The following is an 18,543-nucleotide window of genomic DNA, read 5'->3' as shown; positions in this document are numbered from 1 at the left end:
CGCGCATGAAGAGTTTGATGAAAGCCAAAAAACGTAGCAACAGGCGCCGGTTCGTTGACGGACTAACGAGAGAAACATTGATGAGCACTCTTTGTAGTACGGCCCGGAGCTTACGAAACCGAAACAGTACTAACGAGAGCGTGGAATTTCAAACCGTTGGACATTCGATTTTGCCAAGAAGGTTTGTCCGAATTCCGCTCCGGCACAGAAGATCTACCGCGCCGCGTACCCTGACGATAACGCGAACGAAACACCGTTTTCGATGATGGAGTTCTCACTTGCTCTCTTGTCATGTAACAACAAAGCCCCAGGACCAAACAGAATCAAATTTAACTTATTAAAGAATCTGCCAGACTCTGCCAAGAGACGCTTGTTGAATTTATATAATAAGTTTCTTGAGGGTAATATTGTCCCTCATGTCTGGAGGCAAGTAAAGGTCATCGCCATTCAAAAACCAGGAAAAGCAGCCTCCGACCACAACTCGTATCGACCGATTACGAGGCTGTCGTGTGTGGTTCAATACATTGAAAACTGTTTTGGGTTAGTTTACATTCTCCTCTGTATCTTCCGCGCAAGCTTGTCCACGGTGAGCTGTTTGGTCGCAGGACTTGCACGTAGGACGTAGTTTTCAGAATTATAGTCAAGTAGGAAGTGTTTCGACTCGCATCCTCACTACAAGAACACAGTTAGGAATATGCGGGAAAAAGTTTTTCCAAGTATCAAGCGTAACGGGTACTACTTCTCTGTATTGCTACATGCATTTTGCCATACGAGGTGATAGGTCATGTACCTTTACCTCTATAAAGTCATTTTCTATATACACGGGAATCTTAATTCGCGCGTTTTCGCTTTCAACTACGTGTTTTAAGTTGTTCCACAAAACAAAGCGTTCGGTTTTGGGCTAACCTGTTGGATGATATCATTTCACATTAAGAATGTATTCCACTTTATGAAAAATCGGTCGCATTGCAAAAAAATTAAAGTCAACATCAGCAGCGTTGGGTCGGAGCAGAGCTTTTTGGTCAACTCTACTCATAATTGCAAGAAGAAATACAATACAATATTTGCTTTGTTTTTTAGACAATGTATACCAGATCGAGAAGCTGCTAGTTGTCGTTCATTTAGCTCGATTGTAGGTCTGACTCGGAAAGAAGTAGAAAATGTACTGAAAATTTACACCTATCTCGGAGATGTGTTTGTCCTTGCTACCCTCAAATGTCTGTTAGCGGTAACAGATCGCGATTTTTCCTTTCGCCTCCTGAACCTCCAGTTGGTCGTTATTCGATTCGTTCATTATGTTTCTCGGACATATCGGGGGCCGCTGTATGTTCAGTCTCATGGTTACCTCACAACTAGAACCAGTTACCCTGAGCAGTCTTGTGCAAAACTTGCACTATATAAGGGCCTGAATCGATATTCAGTTCCTAACATTGATGATTACTTAAAAATTTCGACTGTCTATCGGAACATAATCGGACAATGTTTAATATTCGGGTCATTGCGGTGGGTTCGATAAGATTGATTAACCTAAATCCATTGTCGTTTGTGGTTAAGTTCAATAGTTCTGCCACATTTTATAGAAGCTCATATTCGAAACATGAGATCATTCGAAACGAACGTCCCTCTATCCATCTAAAATGAAATTCGATGAACAAAGATAGCAGACGCTGATAGACCTAATTGCAAATGGGAGAAATGAGCACAGAAAACAGCTAACCGACATACTTTATTCTTTTCTTTTCGTTCTTGTCTAATATACCAAGTGGCGTAATAATTGATTTTTGCTGTATTTTATTAGATTTTCTTTTAATTAATTTTATTATTCACATAAGTAAATACTTGCTTTTTTTCTCGTACGTGTGTTTATTTTACTTCTTACTTCTTTTATCCAGTTTTGCTCAAATTTTCTTTAAGTAAGTTCACAGTGTCATTTCGCTTAATTTATTTAATAATCTTATTGTAAAGATATTGTTTACTATACATGCTTAATTTACCTTTTTAATAATTTCCATTATATCTGCATTATATTAGCATTTTCACTTTTCAGCTATTGATATATTCCACCTTACACACTATAGTTTAACTGTTTCCGTCTTCTCAAGGTTTCTGTACTAATTAATTATTTAAATGTTCTTAAATACACGGTCCTCCTCATTGACATCAAAGATTTATGTTTAGCTATTAATTTAATTAAATATACACATGTATTTAAATTGCTAGAAAAGAGTTAACAAAAAGAACTATTTACTACCATTGTTATTTTTTTTCTTTGAAAGTGTTCCAGGGTATTCAGAATCCGTTTAACCCGTCCTCACTTCACTTTTTATTTTTTATTTTCTTTCGTATGTTTATGTTGGAGCGATTATCGCCGCAAAAGGAATCTGTCCGATGATCGTGATGACTTTGAAAATGTATTCAACACTTGGATGGGTTGCTCCTACTAGGGAAAAATAATATGTTTCTGCTTCTGTTCACACATTTGAACCCGTATTGGACACGCACCGCTTTCAAGTGCCTTTTCTCTCTCAATAAATAAGCTTTGCGCGGAATGCGATCGTCTCGAGGGTCTACCGGCCGACATTTCGAATGTATGCGAATCTATGCTTAGCTGTGTTTTTATTTTTCAATTAATCGTATCTTCAAATTTTAATGTTCGAAGGATTTTGAATAATTAAAAAAAATGTTAGTTCATTCATGAGTTTCACTGAACGGAACTTCATGATAGCTATTTTTATATAAAAATATTTTATGCGAGTTTCGCAAACTGTGACGTTTTATATTGGGCAAAAATACAATGTTGGATGAGAATGAAGTCCAAAGCTGGATGTGCAAGCCAAATTGAAAGCGAAGAAGGAAGGAAAGAAAAACAAAGATAAGCGAATAATGCTTCCGTTGCGTGCACTCAAACGCTGGCAAGATTAGATGTAAAAATGAGAATAAATAGTTGGTTATTTCGAATATTGCACAGTTTAGCGAAAATTGTCATTTTTGTTGTTCAACACTTCTCAACCTATTCCAACAGAGTCCAGAGCTGCCGAAAAAAGCTAAAGTCTGAAGATTTTTCTAAGGACACAGTATCTACAAATAAGTCTGAACTTAATCAAGCAAACGCAACATTAATATCACTGGGCCTAATCACACAGCTATTGTGTTTAATGAGAACAATAACTACAGCTGTATTTATGATTTTACATCTGTCATAAGGGTGAGAGCTTTACATATTTTATTTTTTATTTCTATACAGTATTGCTCATTGGCGATACGATCTACCACCTTAACATAACGTGTTCGTTAGGACTGGGAATGGCGACACATTCCCCATCGTTCTCGATTACCAATTACACATATGACAATAATGGATATGGCATACATACTACAATGATTCGTTCATAAGAAATGAGAAACTTTTATCTCGCACTTCATGTCTTTCAAAACTCCCAGAACTATTGAGAGTCGAATGAACTACGGCGAGGGGGTGTCGTGCCGGGTGACTGTTGCAAATATCCCATTTTCCCATTACTTTTTGCATTGGGGTTGTTTTCGATTCAGCTAACAGTGCATTATACCTAACTCATTATCACTAGATCCGTTCTTCAGTGGACCTCGACGTATGCGTGTGTGTTTTTCTTGTAGGTGGCGTATTATGCAGTTTGTGTACGTTGCGACGGTTAGAGGAGATTGGGATGTACTATTTTGCCTGTGAATTGTTTCTACTGGTAGGGTAGCGTGGTCTGAAACCGGAAAATGTAATGCAGGTTGAATAACAAGGTACGCTTCAACAACATAGCTTTAAAACAGAGACAAAAATGGCTCTTTAACTCTAAATTATCTGTATTGGGCAAACTTTCAAATGTCTCCACTGGTAGCTCGAATGGCAGTTCAATTACCGAGAAGCATACAGCATTGATCAAGAAATATCCAATTCTTCCAAAAAGAATTAAGAATATGATGAAGAGTTTTTGAGTTGAGAATGACCGCATATTTTTCGGTTCGCTATCAACCTCTAAGCGGATTGATCGTTATTAGCACAAAAAGTGCGCTGTAAAAAATAAAAGCAAGTTATAGTTCTATTCCTGTTGTGGCAATAGTGTGGATCGAAATGTTTGAAATACGGGACCAACATCAATAAGGTGGACGATAAAATTAAAAAAAAATAGTTTCGCTATTATGAAATTTGTTAGTATCCATTTCCATCATGTATGAAATATGGCACTAATTGCTTTCATTTATAAAGTTGTTGCACAAGTTTTTTTATAACTTGAAGCACGCATACGGATGCGAATATGTCAATATTCATTTACCGAGGTACGACTACACTACTCTGTCCTCTAAAATGGCCTTAAACATATGTGCCGATAATTAGAACATTGATTCCCGATACAGACGGAACTAGGGTGATCTCTTCTCGGGAAATTAGTAAGAGTGTTTGTGTAATGAGGATATTGTTATCTATCTGGATTACCTTGTTTACATATGACAATCAGATTACAATGCATCTGTAAACTAACATCGCATTGCGGCAACTGTTAGGAAAAAAAACATCTACTACAACCAAAACCAACATCCACACTGCAATATCATTTGCGACTAGCGACAACTGTTCAAGCAGCAAAGAAAAATTACCCAGGTACGTCTCAAAACAGTACTTTTAAACAACTAGTCAGCATCCCCGATGGAAAAGCATACATCAAAGGGAACTGATTTAAAGTTAGTACAACACAAGACGAGGAAACAAAGAACAACCGACCAGATGCAGTAATGTACCAGTGTGAATTCCATGGACGAATGCAACATTCCTGCAGAAAGCAATAACCACAGGTATTTTTAAATCATGCAAAAATAACTCAGCTCCACGCAAAAAAAACTGAAGGCTCTGTTCTGGCCTAAACTTCTAATAAATCTTTCTAAAATGTGCACTGAATTCTTCAAAGTATAGCTCTTACCTATCTAAATCGATTAAAATAAAAAAAACGCATTACTTCAATTTCGTATACTGCCACTCTACGTATAACTGATCCATGTGTACATTCTGGTTGTAGTTGAAAACTGGAAAATCCAACCAGCGACAATCGTATTTTCTTAGGTTCTTAACAATGGAATTGAAAGTATTGCGCTGTATTCGTACAATGATGCGCTATACATACGACATCATCAAAAAGATTGTCGCTGGTTGGATTTTCCAGGTTTCAACTGCAACGATAATAGGGAATCCCATAGCACATAGGACAGTTATGCGTATAGTGGCAGCATAAATACTTGAAATTCATAGAATTTTCTCTAGGTTCGTAGAACTTTCCTTAGATTCATTAAAAACAAAGGAAATTAAAACAATTCCCGGGATATTATAGGAGTTTCCTGAGTTTGGTAAGATTATGTGAAGTGTTTGGATTTAGTGTCTAACCGGCGCCAATTTGCTGTTTGGATGTATCACCTAACTGTCAGCAAGAGTTGGTGTCAGTTACTGACGAATGGAACACGTAGCATCAAATCCAACTTTTCTAAACTAGGTATTGTGCCATTTGGCTCTAATGCCAGCAAAAAAGAGAGTTCGTTTCCCTATACTTATCAGGGACCCAGAGCTTTTGTATTTGGCTAACCGAGACATCACTCGGTACCAGACAGTTGCTTTAGACGTTTACAAATTTTGTGAGAACTGTTGAGATTAATCTGTCTTAAAGTGTCTAACTGTGTTAGTTCGGATATAACGTCTAACTGGCAGCAAGTTGGTGTCGAACTTTTCTTTAAAATTGTTGGAATTTCTCTGAATTTGTAGAAGTTAAGTGTGAAGAATTTCACTAAAATTCGTAGAACGTCTCGGAAGCTTATAAGTACTTTGAATTACCATGAAATTCGTAGAACTTATCTGAAGATCGAAACGTTTTTTGCAAACTTCTTTGAAATTTTTAGATTTCTGTTGAAGTTTATAGGACATTCCGTCATTAAAGCTTGTTAGACATTCCTAAAATTCGTTAAACTTTTCTGAAGTTTGTAAAGCTTTCATTAAGCTTAGAGCACCATATTGGAATTCTAACTACCAGGCAATTCGCAGAACTACACTGACTTTCAAAAAAAAACTTGAAGATTGAAAGGACTCCCGAAAATTCCGGCGTGCACTGGAGTTTGTGACATTGAACATTTTTGTAGGAGATTCCTGAAGCTTCACAAGAACTTGTAACATTTCTCTTCCTCAAGTTTCTCAGTAAATCTCATTAATAAATAACGTGTCCACTAGGAGGTTTATATCACTACTATCTCCAGACATACAGCCTGTAGCGCTGACATCCGACGGCAGACGCCAGGAGTAGATCCAAAAAGTGCTTGCTCCCGTCGTCATGTCGTATGAAGCGACGAAAACAGGAGTCTCTTCTCCATTCCCTGCATCTCTTAGACTGTCTAAAAGCTAAATCTGCTTACTACTCTTTCTAGTAGTTAGCATAACAATAAAAAACGCGCGCGTGAGATGCAGTTGATACATTTTGGACCGCACAAAATTATTTCATATTTTCATCACGAAAACAATCGACAGTTTTCAGTGGTAGGCTCAGTTTGTTTACAACTGGCTGCATTTGCAGACCGTTATTGTCAACCTTTCTTTCCCGAAGAGAGGACCACAGAAAAACAATACACTCAGATTTTTTTTTATGCGGAGGATACAGGCCGCGTAAATGAAAACCGCGTAAATTTCAAAATCCGCGTAAATGAAAACCGCGTAAATTTCAAAATCCGCGTAAATTTCAAAATCCGCGTAAATGAAAACCGCGTAAATTTCAAAATCCGCGTAAATGAAGACCGTGCAAATTTAAGAATCCGCGTTAATGGGAACCTCGTTAATGAGTACCGCGTAAATTAAAAAATCCGCGTAAATGAAAATTCGTAAATTTCAAAATCCGCGTAAATGAAAACCGCGTAAATTTCAAAATCCGCGTAAATGAAAACCGCGTAAATTTCAAAATCCGCGTAAATGAAAACCGCGTAAATTTCAAAATCCGCGTAAATGAAAACCGCGTAAATTTCAAAATCCGCGTAAATGAAGACCATGCAAATTTAAGAATCCGCGTTAATGGGAACCTCATTAATGGGTACCGCGTAAATTAAAAAATCCGCGTAAATGAAAATTCGTAAATTTCAAAATCCGCGTAAATGAAAACCGCGTAAATTTCAAAATCCGCGTAAATGAAAACCGCGTAAATTTCAAAATCCGCGTAAATTTCAAAATCCGCGTAAATGAAAACCGCGTAAATTTCAAAATCCGCGTAAATGAAGACCGTGCAAATTTAAGAATCCGCGTTAATGGGAACCTCGTTAATGAGTACCGCGAATCTCGTTAAGAAATGCCCAACAGTACCACTACTTTAAAATAGCCCTAATTAATTCCCCTTAATTTTGAACCACTCTTTCTAGTTATTTCTAGTTAATAAGCTTGTAAAATGTTCCGCTTAGTTAATAATTAATTTCTCCTACAATCTCCCTTCTAAAAATCATAAAGTGAATTACTATACAAAGAACACACAAAATGACCCGTCCCCCAAATCTTACGAATATTATATTATACCCTCTTTTATATGTATAAGTTAGCTGTAAAGTTTTTTTTTTAGTTTCATTATATAAAACAAAATAATATTGAAATGTGTAACCCCCTAGTTTTAAGAAATTCAAAATGTAAAACAATGAAAAAATGGCACCTTTAAGCTAACGCATACGTGCCTTATCAAATAAACAAATTGAAAAAAAAAAATGAGTACCGCGTAAATTAAAAAATCCGCGTAAATGAAAATTCGTAAATTTCAAAATCCGCGTAAATGAAAACCGCGTGAATTTCAAAATCCGCGTAAATGAAAACCGCGTAAATTTCAAAATCCGCGTAAATGAAAACCGCGTAAATTTCAAAATCCGCGTAAATGAAAGCCGCGTAAATTTCAAAATCCGCGTAAATGAAGACCGTGCAAATTTAAGAATCCGCGTTAATGGGAACCTCGTTAATGGGTACCGTGTAAATTAAAAAATCCGCGTAAATGAAAATTCGTAAATTTCAAAATCCGCGTAAATGAAAACCGCGTAAATTTCAAAATCCGCGTAAATGAAAACCGCGTAAATTTCAAAATCCGCGTAAATGAAAACCGCGTAAATTTCAAAATCCGCGTAAATGAAGACCGTGCAAATTTAAGAATCCGCGTTAATGGGAACCTCGTTAATGGGTACCGCGTAAATTAAAAAATCCGCGTAAATGAAAATTCGTAAATTTCAAAATCCGCGTAAATGAAAACCGCGTAAATTTCAAAATCCGCGTAAATGAAAACCGCGTAAATTTCAAAATCCGCGTAAATGAAAACCGCGTAAATTTCAAAATCCGCGTAAAAAATACCGCGCTTGGTACTTGAATGGTAAGTGTCACTGGTTGATGGGATTTTCTGGGCTGAAGATGTCTGTGCACATCTTTCTTCAAACGATAAGCAAAGCGGTATATGTATTCCAGTACATGCGATGATGGCCCGATAGATCCAGATGACGAATTCGCCTCTCCGGCGTTGTTGAAAAATAAACATGAATAAAAACTCCTGAACTTTTTCTTAAGATCGTAGGGTCATCTGAAGTACGAAATTATTCCTGAAGTTCAAAAAACTACTCTGAATTTGGTACAACATGTCTGAGGTTCATGCCGCACAAACGCTCTGCAGCTCATGCAAAATTAACCAAAGTGGCGAAAGCTTCCTCTAATTTCTTGGAAATTCTCTGTCTTTTATTTTCCTGTGACTGTCTGAAATCTGCGGGCGCACGGATTTTTTCACGAGAATTTTAGTTCGCGAGCATGGAATCATTGCAAATCGTTCTGGTTACTTATGAAATGGAAGCAGAATGAAAAAAAAAACGTTTTACGAAAGAATACCATATTTGGCATGTATTCCGTAACTGCAGACAAGAATTGAAATCCAGTATTTGATACTGCACTGATTACTAACATATCCCATCTTACGTATGACTAACATTAAGGGTGCTAACAGATATTGGTGCACCCCTAACACCAGATTCATGAAATCTGTACTCTGTGGGTTACTTTCCATAATATCGTGCTGATGCTGGTAAAACTTTTCTAATGTATCTTGCCAAAGCTTCAGGGACGGAAAGAACGGACGTATGTTTGTCTCAAAACATACGTATGATTGTCATACACCGTTATTATTATCTCAAAATTCGAAAAATAGAACAATATGAATAACCTAACAAAGCTTAGGTAAAAATAGCTTTACCTAGCTAGAAAAAGAAAATCGCTTTTCCCTGCACAGCAGCACCACCTTCCAAAATATAGACTCAAAGTCAACACAATAAACACACCGGCCGGGGTACGATCTTAACCCGAGCATCTCCTCTCACCGTAACAACGAACCTCTACAGGTACGCACGCCCATTTCCTACTTACGACTGCCCACCCGCTTACATCGAATTGAAATTTAACCCCTGCAGATTGACCGCTCCGGTGTTCATGTTCACCGTGGTAGTATCCGGGTACCTCTGGCGGGACATTTGATGTATACCGGCAGCCGCAGCCGTCGTGAAGTCCACATGCCGCGTATCGAGAAAACCCATAACACCCATCGGATGAGCATGGGGAGGACACATCAGCGGCGCTGCTGACGATGCTGCCACTGCAGCGGCTGCCGCAGCCGCTGCTGCTGCATTTGCATTCTCCGTTACCGTCTGGTGCTGAGTCTGCTGCTGCTGTTGTTGTTGCTGCTGCTGCTGTTGGGCAGCCTGTTGCTGTTGAGCCACCTGTACTTGTTGCTGTGCCTGTTGTTGCTGCTGTTGCTGCTGCTGATGCTGCTGTAGAGACATATTCAACGCAGGCGACGATAACGATGTATCGTAGTGCTCCATGGACGCATTTTCGTCACCGGTTGGCGTTGTAGAAGGAGGTGGCGAAATGTTCGGTTCCAACTTTATTCGACTTTTTATACTGGGTCGACTGATTGGATAGCCACGTTTTTTATACTCTAACCACAGCGTCCGATTATTTACACCGTAGAGTCGAGCAGCTTTGCAAAAACCAATGCCGCCAAATCGGACCGCTTCAAGCGCTCGTAGGAAATTTTCATCGCCCTGTGGATTGACGGAACGTTTCCGCTTGACTGGCTGGATTGTCGTCGTCCCGCTCGCGCTTGTCGTTCCAATCGGAGACTGATTTGGATTGGTAGCTTGGCTGTAAACACTGTGCACCATCGCGGCCGCTGCCGATTCGTTACCACCCTGCGGAGACGTAGGCGTTGAAATGTTTGACGAGCTATAGCTATTAACCATATTGTTCGGATTGACCGAAATAATCTGCGGTGAGAACGGATGCTGGTAGATTTGTACTGGCGTCGTTGGTTGCGGCGTCGGTGCATTCGAGTTAGTCGTTGACGCATTGGACAACGGATTACTACTGTTGCTGTTGTTGTTGCCACTGTTGCCGGCATTGTTCAGCGACTGATTATCACTCTGTTGCTGTTGATGTGCTTGATGATGCTGGGCCGCTGCTGCAGCAGCTGCCTGCTGTTGTGCCTGGGCCTGCTGACTAGCTGCCGCCGCAGCCTGAGCCGCTTGCTGCTGCTGATGATGGTGTTGTTGGGCGGCGGCGTGCTGCTGTGCCTGAGCTTGCGCTTGATGCTGCTGGAGACCCAAGTTTGTCTGACACGACGCGATACCGAACCTCGAATAATTCGTATCGATTACCGTCCATTGCCCACCTGGGAACGGGAAAGAAGGAACAAGAGAGCTTGATTATTATTTGCTTTTTTTATTGAATTTCAGTTCATAGGAATAAGTTTGTCTTCTACGATGCACCAAGCGATACCATTACATAGTAGCAGATAGGTCAAAATACTACTGAAAAAATAGTACCAAAAATCGAACAAAAACAGGGAATCAATCTACAACAAAGCTTTTACAGTCCATTGCGTTTCACTCGGCATCGTTCCGCTAGTTTCAATTCATCATCTCTGTCTCCGATTGTCTTTGGAGGTTATAACACTTGACAAACGGCGAGGGAGCTCACGATTTTGCAACCGGGACGGTTGCTTTTATTATTATACGCCTGTGCGTGTGTGAGGGGGGTTTGCGCGCGAGTGTGACTTTATACAGTGGGACCGCGCGAAACAAAAGCTATCATCGAACGAGAAAAGTTCAACCGGGGCTATTCGCGTAATTAGCAGATAGTGTACATACACACATAATGAAAAAAGCAGGAAAGGCGCTGCTTTCCGTGAACTAATGAGAATTTGAAAAATTAAAATTGCTTGAAGTCTCGCACGGACCGTTCAACTTTTTTTGATTAATTAATCGATTTTTTGTTCCCGTCCCTCACGCAACACTTTACAGCTGCCTCGGGCAATTGGCAAAATTGAACGTCCAGAATAAAAATCAAATAAAAAAACAAATAAAAACCGAGCTCTCTTTCTGTCTGTCTCTCTTCCTCCGCTCCGGGTTACCACCACCGTGGAAGTTGTGAGTGAGGCAGCAGGTTCTCTTCTTTTCCCGTTATAGTCGAACGCCCAGGTGGAGTAGATGTTGATCGTTTCTGTTTTTTTTTGTGAGCACTGAAAGGATTTCAAAAAGGACGAATACAGTGGTGGTGTGGCCCCAATCGGAGCTAACCAGATGACAGACCGCCACAGCGATGGCGATGATGAGCAGGATGATGATGGAAGCGCATGGTAACGATAAGCGGCGGACCAAAGCCCGATTGATTCCGAGGGTATGGAATGAGTTAATTGCCTTATGAATCATTTGAGCTAAATATTTAGTGACAGAATCGACATGGGAAACTATGCTTATCTGAAGATATATTCAAGTTATTCGGTTAAAGCTTATCCAATACACAGAACTTATCTTATGAGAAATCGATATAATTAGAAGTGAAATGACGATCGTAATTCTTGCCCCTCCCCAGGAAAGAGCCAATTTAGGTCAATACGATGAGTTTCGATTGATTCTGGTGGTTATTTTCAACATACTGATTCTTATTATACAGGGAATACAATAGATGTGGCAATAGCGTCAGTTAACTGTGGATATGATTTAATTATGCAACCCTACATTGGAATGAGAATATAAGTTCAGCTAAATGCATTAGCTTGACTGGGCTGCGGGACTTTTCCATATTTACAATTGCAAGAGAAATAATGCGCTTCTGTTCACTACTGCGCTTGGATTTTTTTTTGATTCGCAGCGTCGTTCATTGTAGTTTGAAAATTAATCAGCAGGCTTTCTCTCACACACACAAGTGTACACGGTTAAGAGCACCAGGAAGTAGGTCTCAAACGTACTGGTTCGCACCTATACGAAATGAATTGTTCTCAACTGCATTCATTGTACAATGGAATTGGATAAAGCTGACTTTTGTGGTCCTTAGCTCCATTTACACCTTCAAGAAATGTTAAGCATCGGGAACGGTAGGGCGAACACGGCGTTGCTTAAGGACACCTGCTACGAAGTTGCTCTGTCAGCGACGTCAGTTGTTTAGGTGTTCGCGTGATTTTCAGGATTTAGCGTCTAGCGGATGACCAAGACCAAGTGCTGCCGGTGGGATGAAGTCAAATCACAAAATTCGACTTTATGTAAGTTAATTATTGTGCCCCAATGTGTAAATTAGATTACATATTTAAAATTTTCTTCTTTGGGAGAAATACAACATAATCTGACGTGATAGCGGTTTAGGCTTCCGACTTTTTCTTATTTCGGTTCGTAACGTAATCAATTTTGAGGTACACTTGAGAACTTCTTCAAGACTCTTCTTAAAACAGAATATAAAACAAATTATTTTGCAAAACTGCTTCCAAACTGTTCCAACCCTCCTGGTGGCCCTTAGAATCTGGTAGCAGCATGACGCGTGCTTCAGGTGGCAGATAGAAGCGAAGAAATACCCTGGCGACTGGCAGATTGAGTTATTTTGCTGTCAATATTCAACTAGATCTGGACCAACGCATAGCTGTTTCATTACATCTAAATTAAATATCATTTAATTTGCATAATGTATTAAATTTAAATGAATTAGCCAAATTATTGGAACCAAAACAATTAAATATTCAAAATCTGCCTAGTTATTCTTAAGAGCCATCATCCACGCGGACCAACCCGTATTATACATACATCAGTTTTGACAAACTTGGTGGTCTGTATCAACTATTATTACTAGTTTGTTCGTTAATCTTCATTTGAAGTGTCATTCTATTGAACATAATTGTAGCTTTTCATATTGACCTACAACGGAAAGTTGCTTTAAGAAGCAGGTTGCAATACGTCGATAGTGGTGCATCGAGGAGACCGAGAGGCCCTTTTTATACTATTACCTACTCTTGCTGGACCAAATCAAAGTTCAGCCGTTCGAATATTTGTACATATTGTGTTCTTTTTTGTTCATGTGCTTTTTATTTTGGCTTTTCTTACTTCTCATTTTAATTTTTCCCGTTCTGCGCCTGATTATTACAGCATCTAATGTTGTTCTCTAACGACACAGAAACTCCCACGCGAGAAAAAAAAATGCTAACAATCAAATGCAAATGCTCGAAGCTTTCACAATAATACAAACCCGATCGCAAACGTGATCACTCACGCGTTCCTACGCCTACGATCTTACAATATAATAAACGTTCCGGCGAAAATGTTAACGTTGTAGCACTTATGAATTTATAAACGCAGTTCCATGTGCCAACATACTCTCACTCTTTGGCTGTTCGCACACAAGGCGACAGAACACAGATATTTTTTGTGGCATGTGGCCTGTCGCCTCATGTGCGTACACCTTTAAGTGCGGAATTTATATACACTAGACAAAAAGTCTCAGAGCGACATAGGAAACTCAAGTGAGATGGCGCAGCTCACTTTCTTCCTTCATCTGAAGCGTACATTCAAAACTAATCTTCAGAATGGCGACACGTGCATACATTTAAACGTCCACACTAATATACAAACGGCTTCTCGGTAATATAAACCGACTTAAACACGATAAGTTATACACACGCTAGCATACGCGACATCAGAACGCCCACGCGATTAAATACATTAACATAGAAATGCTGGTGTCCTTCGCGATGAAACCTATCAGATCACACATGCGATTATGTCATCGTGAACATCCACGCACATCTACGCCCGCCATCTCGCATGCATAGATACGTCTAGGATTAAGCGAATATGTTAGCATTTACGATTATATCAGCGCCTATTCCCAGGCCAACCTGAATCGATCACGTCCGGAGCCCTTGATACTAGCACCCTAGGTCCATGCCATTAGCTCAAACAACTGTACAGTACACTCAAAACCTAACATCAGAATCGCGGCCCGCGCGAATATGTAAATAACAACACGGTTATACAATCGAAGTTATACACGCGAAGTTACATACACACGCAACATACAAACGCACACGCAATCAAACACATTAAAATGATTCACTCGTATTCTTCGCGATCATGATAACATACCTAGACTCGCCATCTCGCAAACATAAACATGAGTTTGGGAACGCGGTCTCAAATGCGAACCTACAAACAGCAGCGTTCGCGTGATCAAGAATCGGTCACATCCCTCGGTCCTAGCAGTCTACGTGCAGGCCTTTCGTTAGCCCAATCAGATAAAAAGCAAAAAATAATGCTCAAATACAGTAAACCAGCGGTTTTCAACGTTTTCGCTCCATGTACCCCTTTCCGAATATTGATCCTTATCATTTACCCCTTTGGTGAAAATTGCTAACCACCCTGTCAGAAAAGGAAAAAGGATTTTCAATTGAATGAAAGCCATAGTACTTCAATTTGAACTCTGTTCCTGAACTCTCTCAGGCAGCATTTTGATTCTTGACTCACTGAACAAATATGTAAAGGTTTCCTACAGGAATGTTAAAATGACAAGGTAAAATTTACCCCGCAAAATTCACCCCTACATTAGCCTAATTCACCCCGGTTGAAAACCACTGCACTAAACAATACGTTCCATGGCGACATGACCGAGAACTCTAGTGGTATAGGTGAACTCAACGTTCACTGGAAATTAAGAATCAGCCACGCGATCCTTCAAGAACACACGCGAATATGCAAATGGCCACACGGTTACAAAATCGAATTTAAACACGCAAAGTAGCATACACGCTAGCACACGCGACAAGCATATTAACATACAATCGCTTGAGTCCTTCGCGATCATCCACGCATCCAATCTCGGAAACATGAAAACATTCCGGTGATTAAGGGAATATACAAAGTTGTGGCGAAACAGTGCAAGTACAAATTTTATTTGAAAAAGCGAAAGACGATTCGAAGACTATCTATCGCTATCGAAGACAGAAAAAAACAAGTTGAATTTAAAGAAATATTCAAGGTTGTCGAAGTTATGGTCGTTGGCCCGAAGTGTGTTTTTGACATAGGCTTGCGGTGCGCGCTCTTCAAGTCGAACCGCTCAACTGAAATCAAAAAACTAACATTATTGATGAAAAATGGATTGTGGTGCACTTGAACGGATCGGTTACCCAATTAAAAAAAAAATCAGTGTAAGAACATGTTAACCAAAAAATTGAGTTTTGTGGTGTTCAAAATTTTAAACAAAAATTCATTGCAACGAATCGAAAATTCGTGAATAAAACGTTCAAGTACACGAGACTGTAAATACAACCAAATAAAAAAAATGAAATTCGGATAAATAGTTTTTGAGATATCAGGTTCACTTTTCAAAATACTTAATTGTTACTATGTTTTAGTTGCCGCAAGGTTCTACTGTATCGATTTTGTTGGCTATTTTCGGCAAATTTGAGACTAAGAGAAACGAAAGCAATGAGAATGAAAGACGGATAGGTATTCTAGAGCAAATCAGTTATAAACTTAGAACGAAAAACTAGGACTAGGCAGGCTCATATGGACATGATCGAAAGGAAATGTGAAGAATTCCTTGCCTTCTCATTGCTTTCGTTTCTCTTAGTCTCAAATTTGCCGAAAATAAATAACAAAATCGATACAGTAAAATACTTAATTCCTAGATAATTGCGTTTAAAGTTTTGTGTTAACTTCATTCGTGGAAGAACCAGCGCGCTGCAAACGGCTGTAATTTAAAATCTTGTGTTCCGATCCGGATGGAATTGGAATTTCGCACAGATATTTTCAAAAGTATGTACATACTTTCAAAATATTCATATTTTTTTTTTCGATTTTTTGAGTTCCAACTTTGTATATAACCCCTTAAGTGAACGCTTTGGCATATATATACCTATGAACACGGACTCAATTGAAGTCGAAGTTTCCGTGTTCGTGCGGGGTGAATGGGTAAACTCACTCTCTTCTAGCATGTGAACCGCACACTGAAAATTTAAATACGCAAACGGCCACGCGGTTATTAAATCGAATTTATACACACGCGCTAGCACACGCGGCATAATAACGCCACGCGATCGAGCACGTCAACATACAAACGCTCGAGCCCTTCGTGATGATACACATAGATGAATTCAATCGCGATCATCCACGCACATCTGTACCCCTGTTTTCGCATGCACAAAAACGTCCCGATGATTTATAAAGTGCTATAGCACCTATAATCTAATTAACGTGGTCTCAAGCGCAAAAAAATAAAAGGCATTACCACAGGATCATAACGGCCACACGTCCGCACATCTGGACCATACACTCAATATGACAAGCAGAATCAGCTGCAATTGATCTTGAACAGTGTTTCTAGTGAGTGATTCTGAAAGGGAGCCCTTCCGAATACCCAGCTTTACATCTCCAGCAGAACAACTCTAAAAAAGTAAGAGTATCATAAGTTTCCATAGCTTACTTAAAAACACTTCTATAGTGTGCTATAAACCTGTTGTCATTAGATAGGACATTGGGCTTGTTTATAGTTGAATGTGATCTTGATATCATGGTGGTAATTGGTATGAAAGTTTGATGTGTAACCGCACTCTTCAACCCATAACTACGGAACGGGAGCTTCGAGCATGAGCATGATGACCGTACAATTCGAAGTTGCTAGACCGTGATTGACCAAAACAAGCGAAGTTGCACTTAAAATCAACGAGTAACTACCCATCCTCAATGTGCACGTTTGGAGAGTTCTATACTTTGAAATGACAATAACGGCTCCGACCACGTCCTTACAGTCATCGGGGAAGTGAAATAATGTTAGTTTATCAAAGGTTGTTATGGAGACCGTGTATACCTCTGCATCTCCACGCATGCCACGGGAGGGAGTTTTTGTTAGTAGGATGGAGTAAAGAGTTACACAAATCTGGATTTGTCCTTCATGAGTGATACGATCTCTACAACTCTCAGTAGTGTTATCATGTGTTGATTGCTCTGGGCAGCCTGCTGCCGAGAAGTTATGATAGATTTATCGTTTATTGAATTAATCTTGAAATGCTCGGTTTGCAAAAAAGTAACTATGGCTCCGGACAGTCGGGAGTGTTGCATATGTTTAATTGAATTAAATGGCAGGTGAACAATTTTATTATTCCTTGCTCCTTCATTCCGGCGCATTACCGCATTTCAAAAACACTACAATATAACGAAAAGCGATTATTTTTAGGGACTCGAGACATTTGTCAATATATCTAAGCAATTAAAGGTTTCGTAATGCACGCATTATTTATCGTGTATAAATTTTGATAATATTTTTAATGACAATTATATATTGGCTTCTTTCTCAGCGGACGATTGATTATTTTGTTATAATTACTCGCGCGCGTTGTTGTGCTATCGAAGGCACATTTTAAGTGGTATAAAATAAGTCATACCGAAATACCTAAAACGACTAACTTTTTAATTTAAGCATTTACCATAAAAATCAGCGTCCTTAAAAACATTGTTCGTTAATGAATCAATTCGATTATTTTTGTGTCAAAAAAAGTAAAAAATGTATATCTCCGTGGTTCACATTGAACAATTTTTCAGACCATTCAAAAATAAATTTGGTTCGCTAGTTTTTTCGTAATCCCCTACGTCAAAAACACAGTTTTGAGAAAACGCCGTTTGATATTTTCGGTCAAGAAAAAAGTTACAATTCCGAGAACAGGCTTTTGAATCTTTGGAAAAATATTCTCAAGGCTTATATCGGTCGCTTAAGACAAAAACACATGTCTTGAGAGAGTGCCCCCTTAATCATCACACCATATGGTTGAATGATATTTTGGTATTTTCAAGTAGCTCTCAAATAGTTTACAATATCGCCTTGATGTCAAAGGGAAAGTCACAGGAAATTTTATGGGCCTTTTTTATTGTTGTTGACGGAGAAACGCGAATAACTTGAAAAGGTCGTAATGAAACAAAAATTCATATTCTGTAATAAAATTACACTTTTGTACGTCAATCTGTAAAAAATTTAAAAACGTGTATAGTTATTGTTAGAAAAACTGCTTTACCTATGGGTTCTTCATATTCAAAATGTTTCTTTTCTCTTTAGGTTTTGACAAGATATACACCCTTATTCTTGTTTACGACGAATGCAAGATTCGTTCGAAAGTTGTTTGTATTCCCATTTACGACAGCAAAATCAAATGGGCTTACTATTCGTTCGAATCGCTTTCGAACGAA

The 18,543-nt window shown here is 39.1% G+C and overlaps 1 protein-coding gene across 7 annotated transcripts in view; it reads right to left on the bottom strand.

The window, feature by feature from the left end:
* LOC131693228 (longitudinals lacking protein, isoforms J/P/Q/S/Z) overlaps positions 1–18,543 on the bottom strand; it is a 90,883-nt gene that overhangs the window by 14,463 nt on the left and 57,877 nt on the right. For 6 of the 7 annotated variants that reach the window (XM_058980880.1, XM_058980879.1, XM_058980881.1 and 3 more), the window contains one exon: positions 1,767–10,718. The exons of the other annotated variant lie outside the window; for it this stretch is intronic. In XM_058980880.1, the coding sequence (XP_058836863.1) occupies positions 9,430–10,718 (1,289 nt within the window). In that variant the 3' untranslated portion in view covers positions 1,767–9,429. Of the gene's footprint in view, positions 1–1,766; positions 10,719–18,543 lie in introns of those variants that run through there. 7 annotated transcript variants of the gene reach the window in all.

Source organism: Topomyia yanbarensis, chromosome 3 (assembly GCF_030247195.1).
Source record: "Topomyia yanbarensis strain Yona2022 chromosome 3, ASM3024719v1, whole genome shotgun sequence".
Taxonomy (NCBI): domain Eukaryota; kingdom Metazoa; phylum Arthropoda; class Insecta; order Diptera; family Culicidae; genus Topomyia; species Topomyia yanbarensis.
Note: the sequence above shows the minus strand (reverse complement) of the source record. Positions and strands in the feature narration are given on the sequence as shown.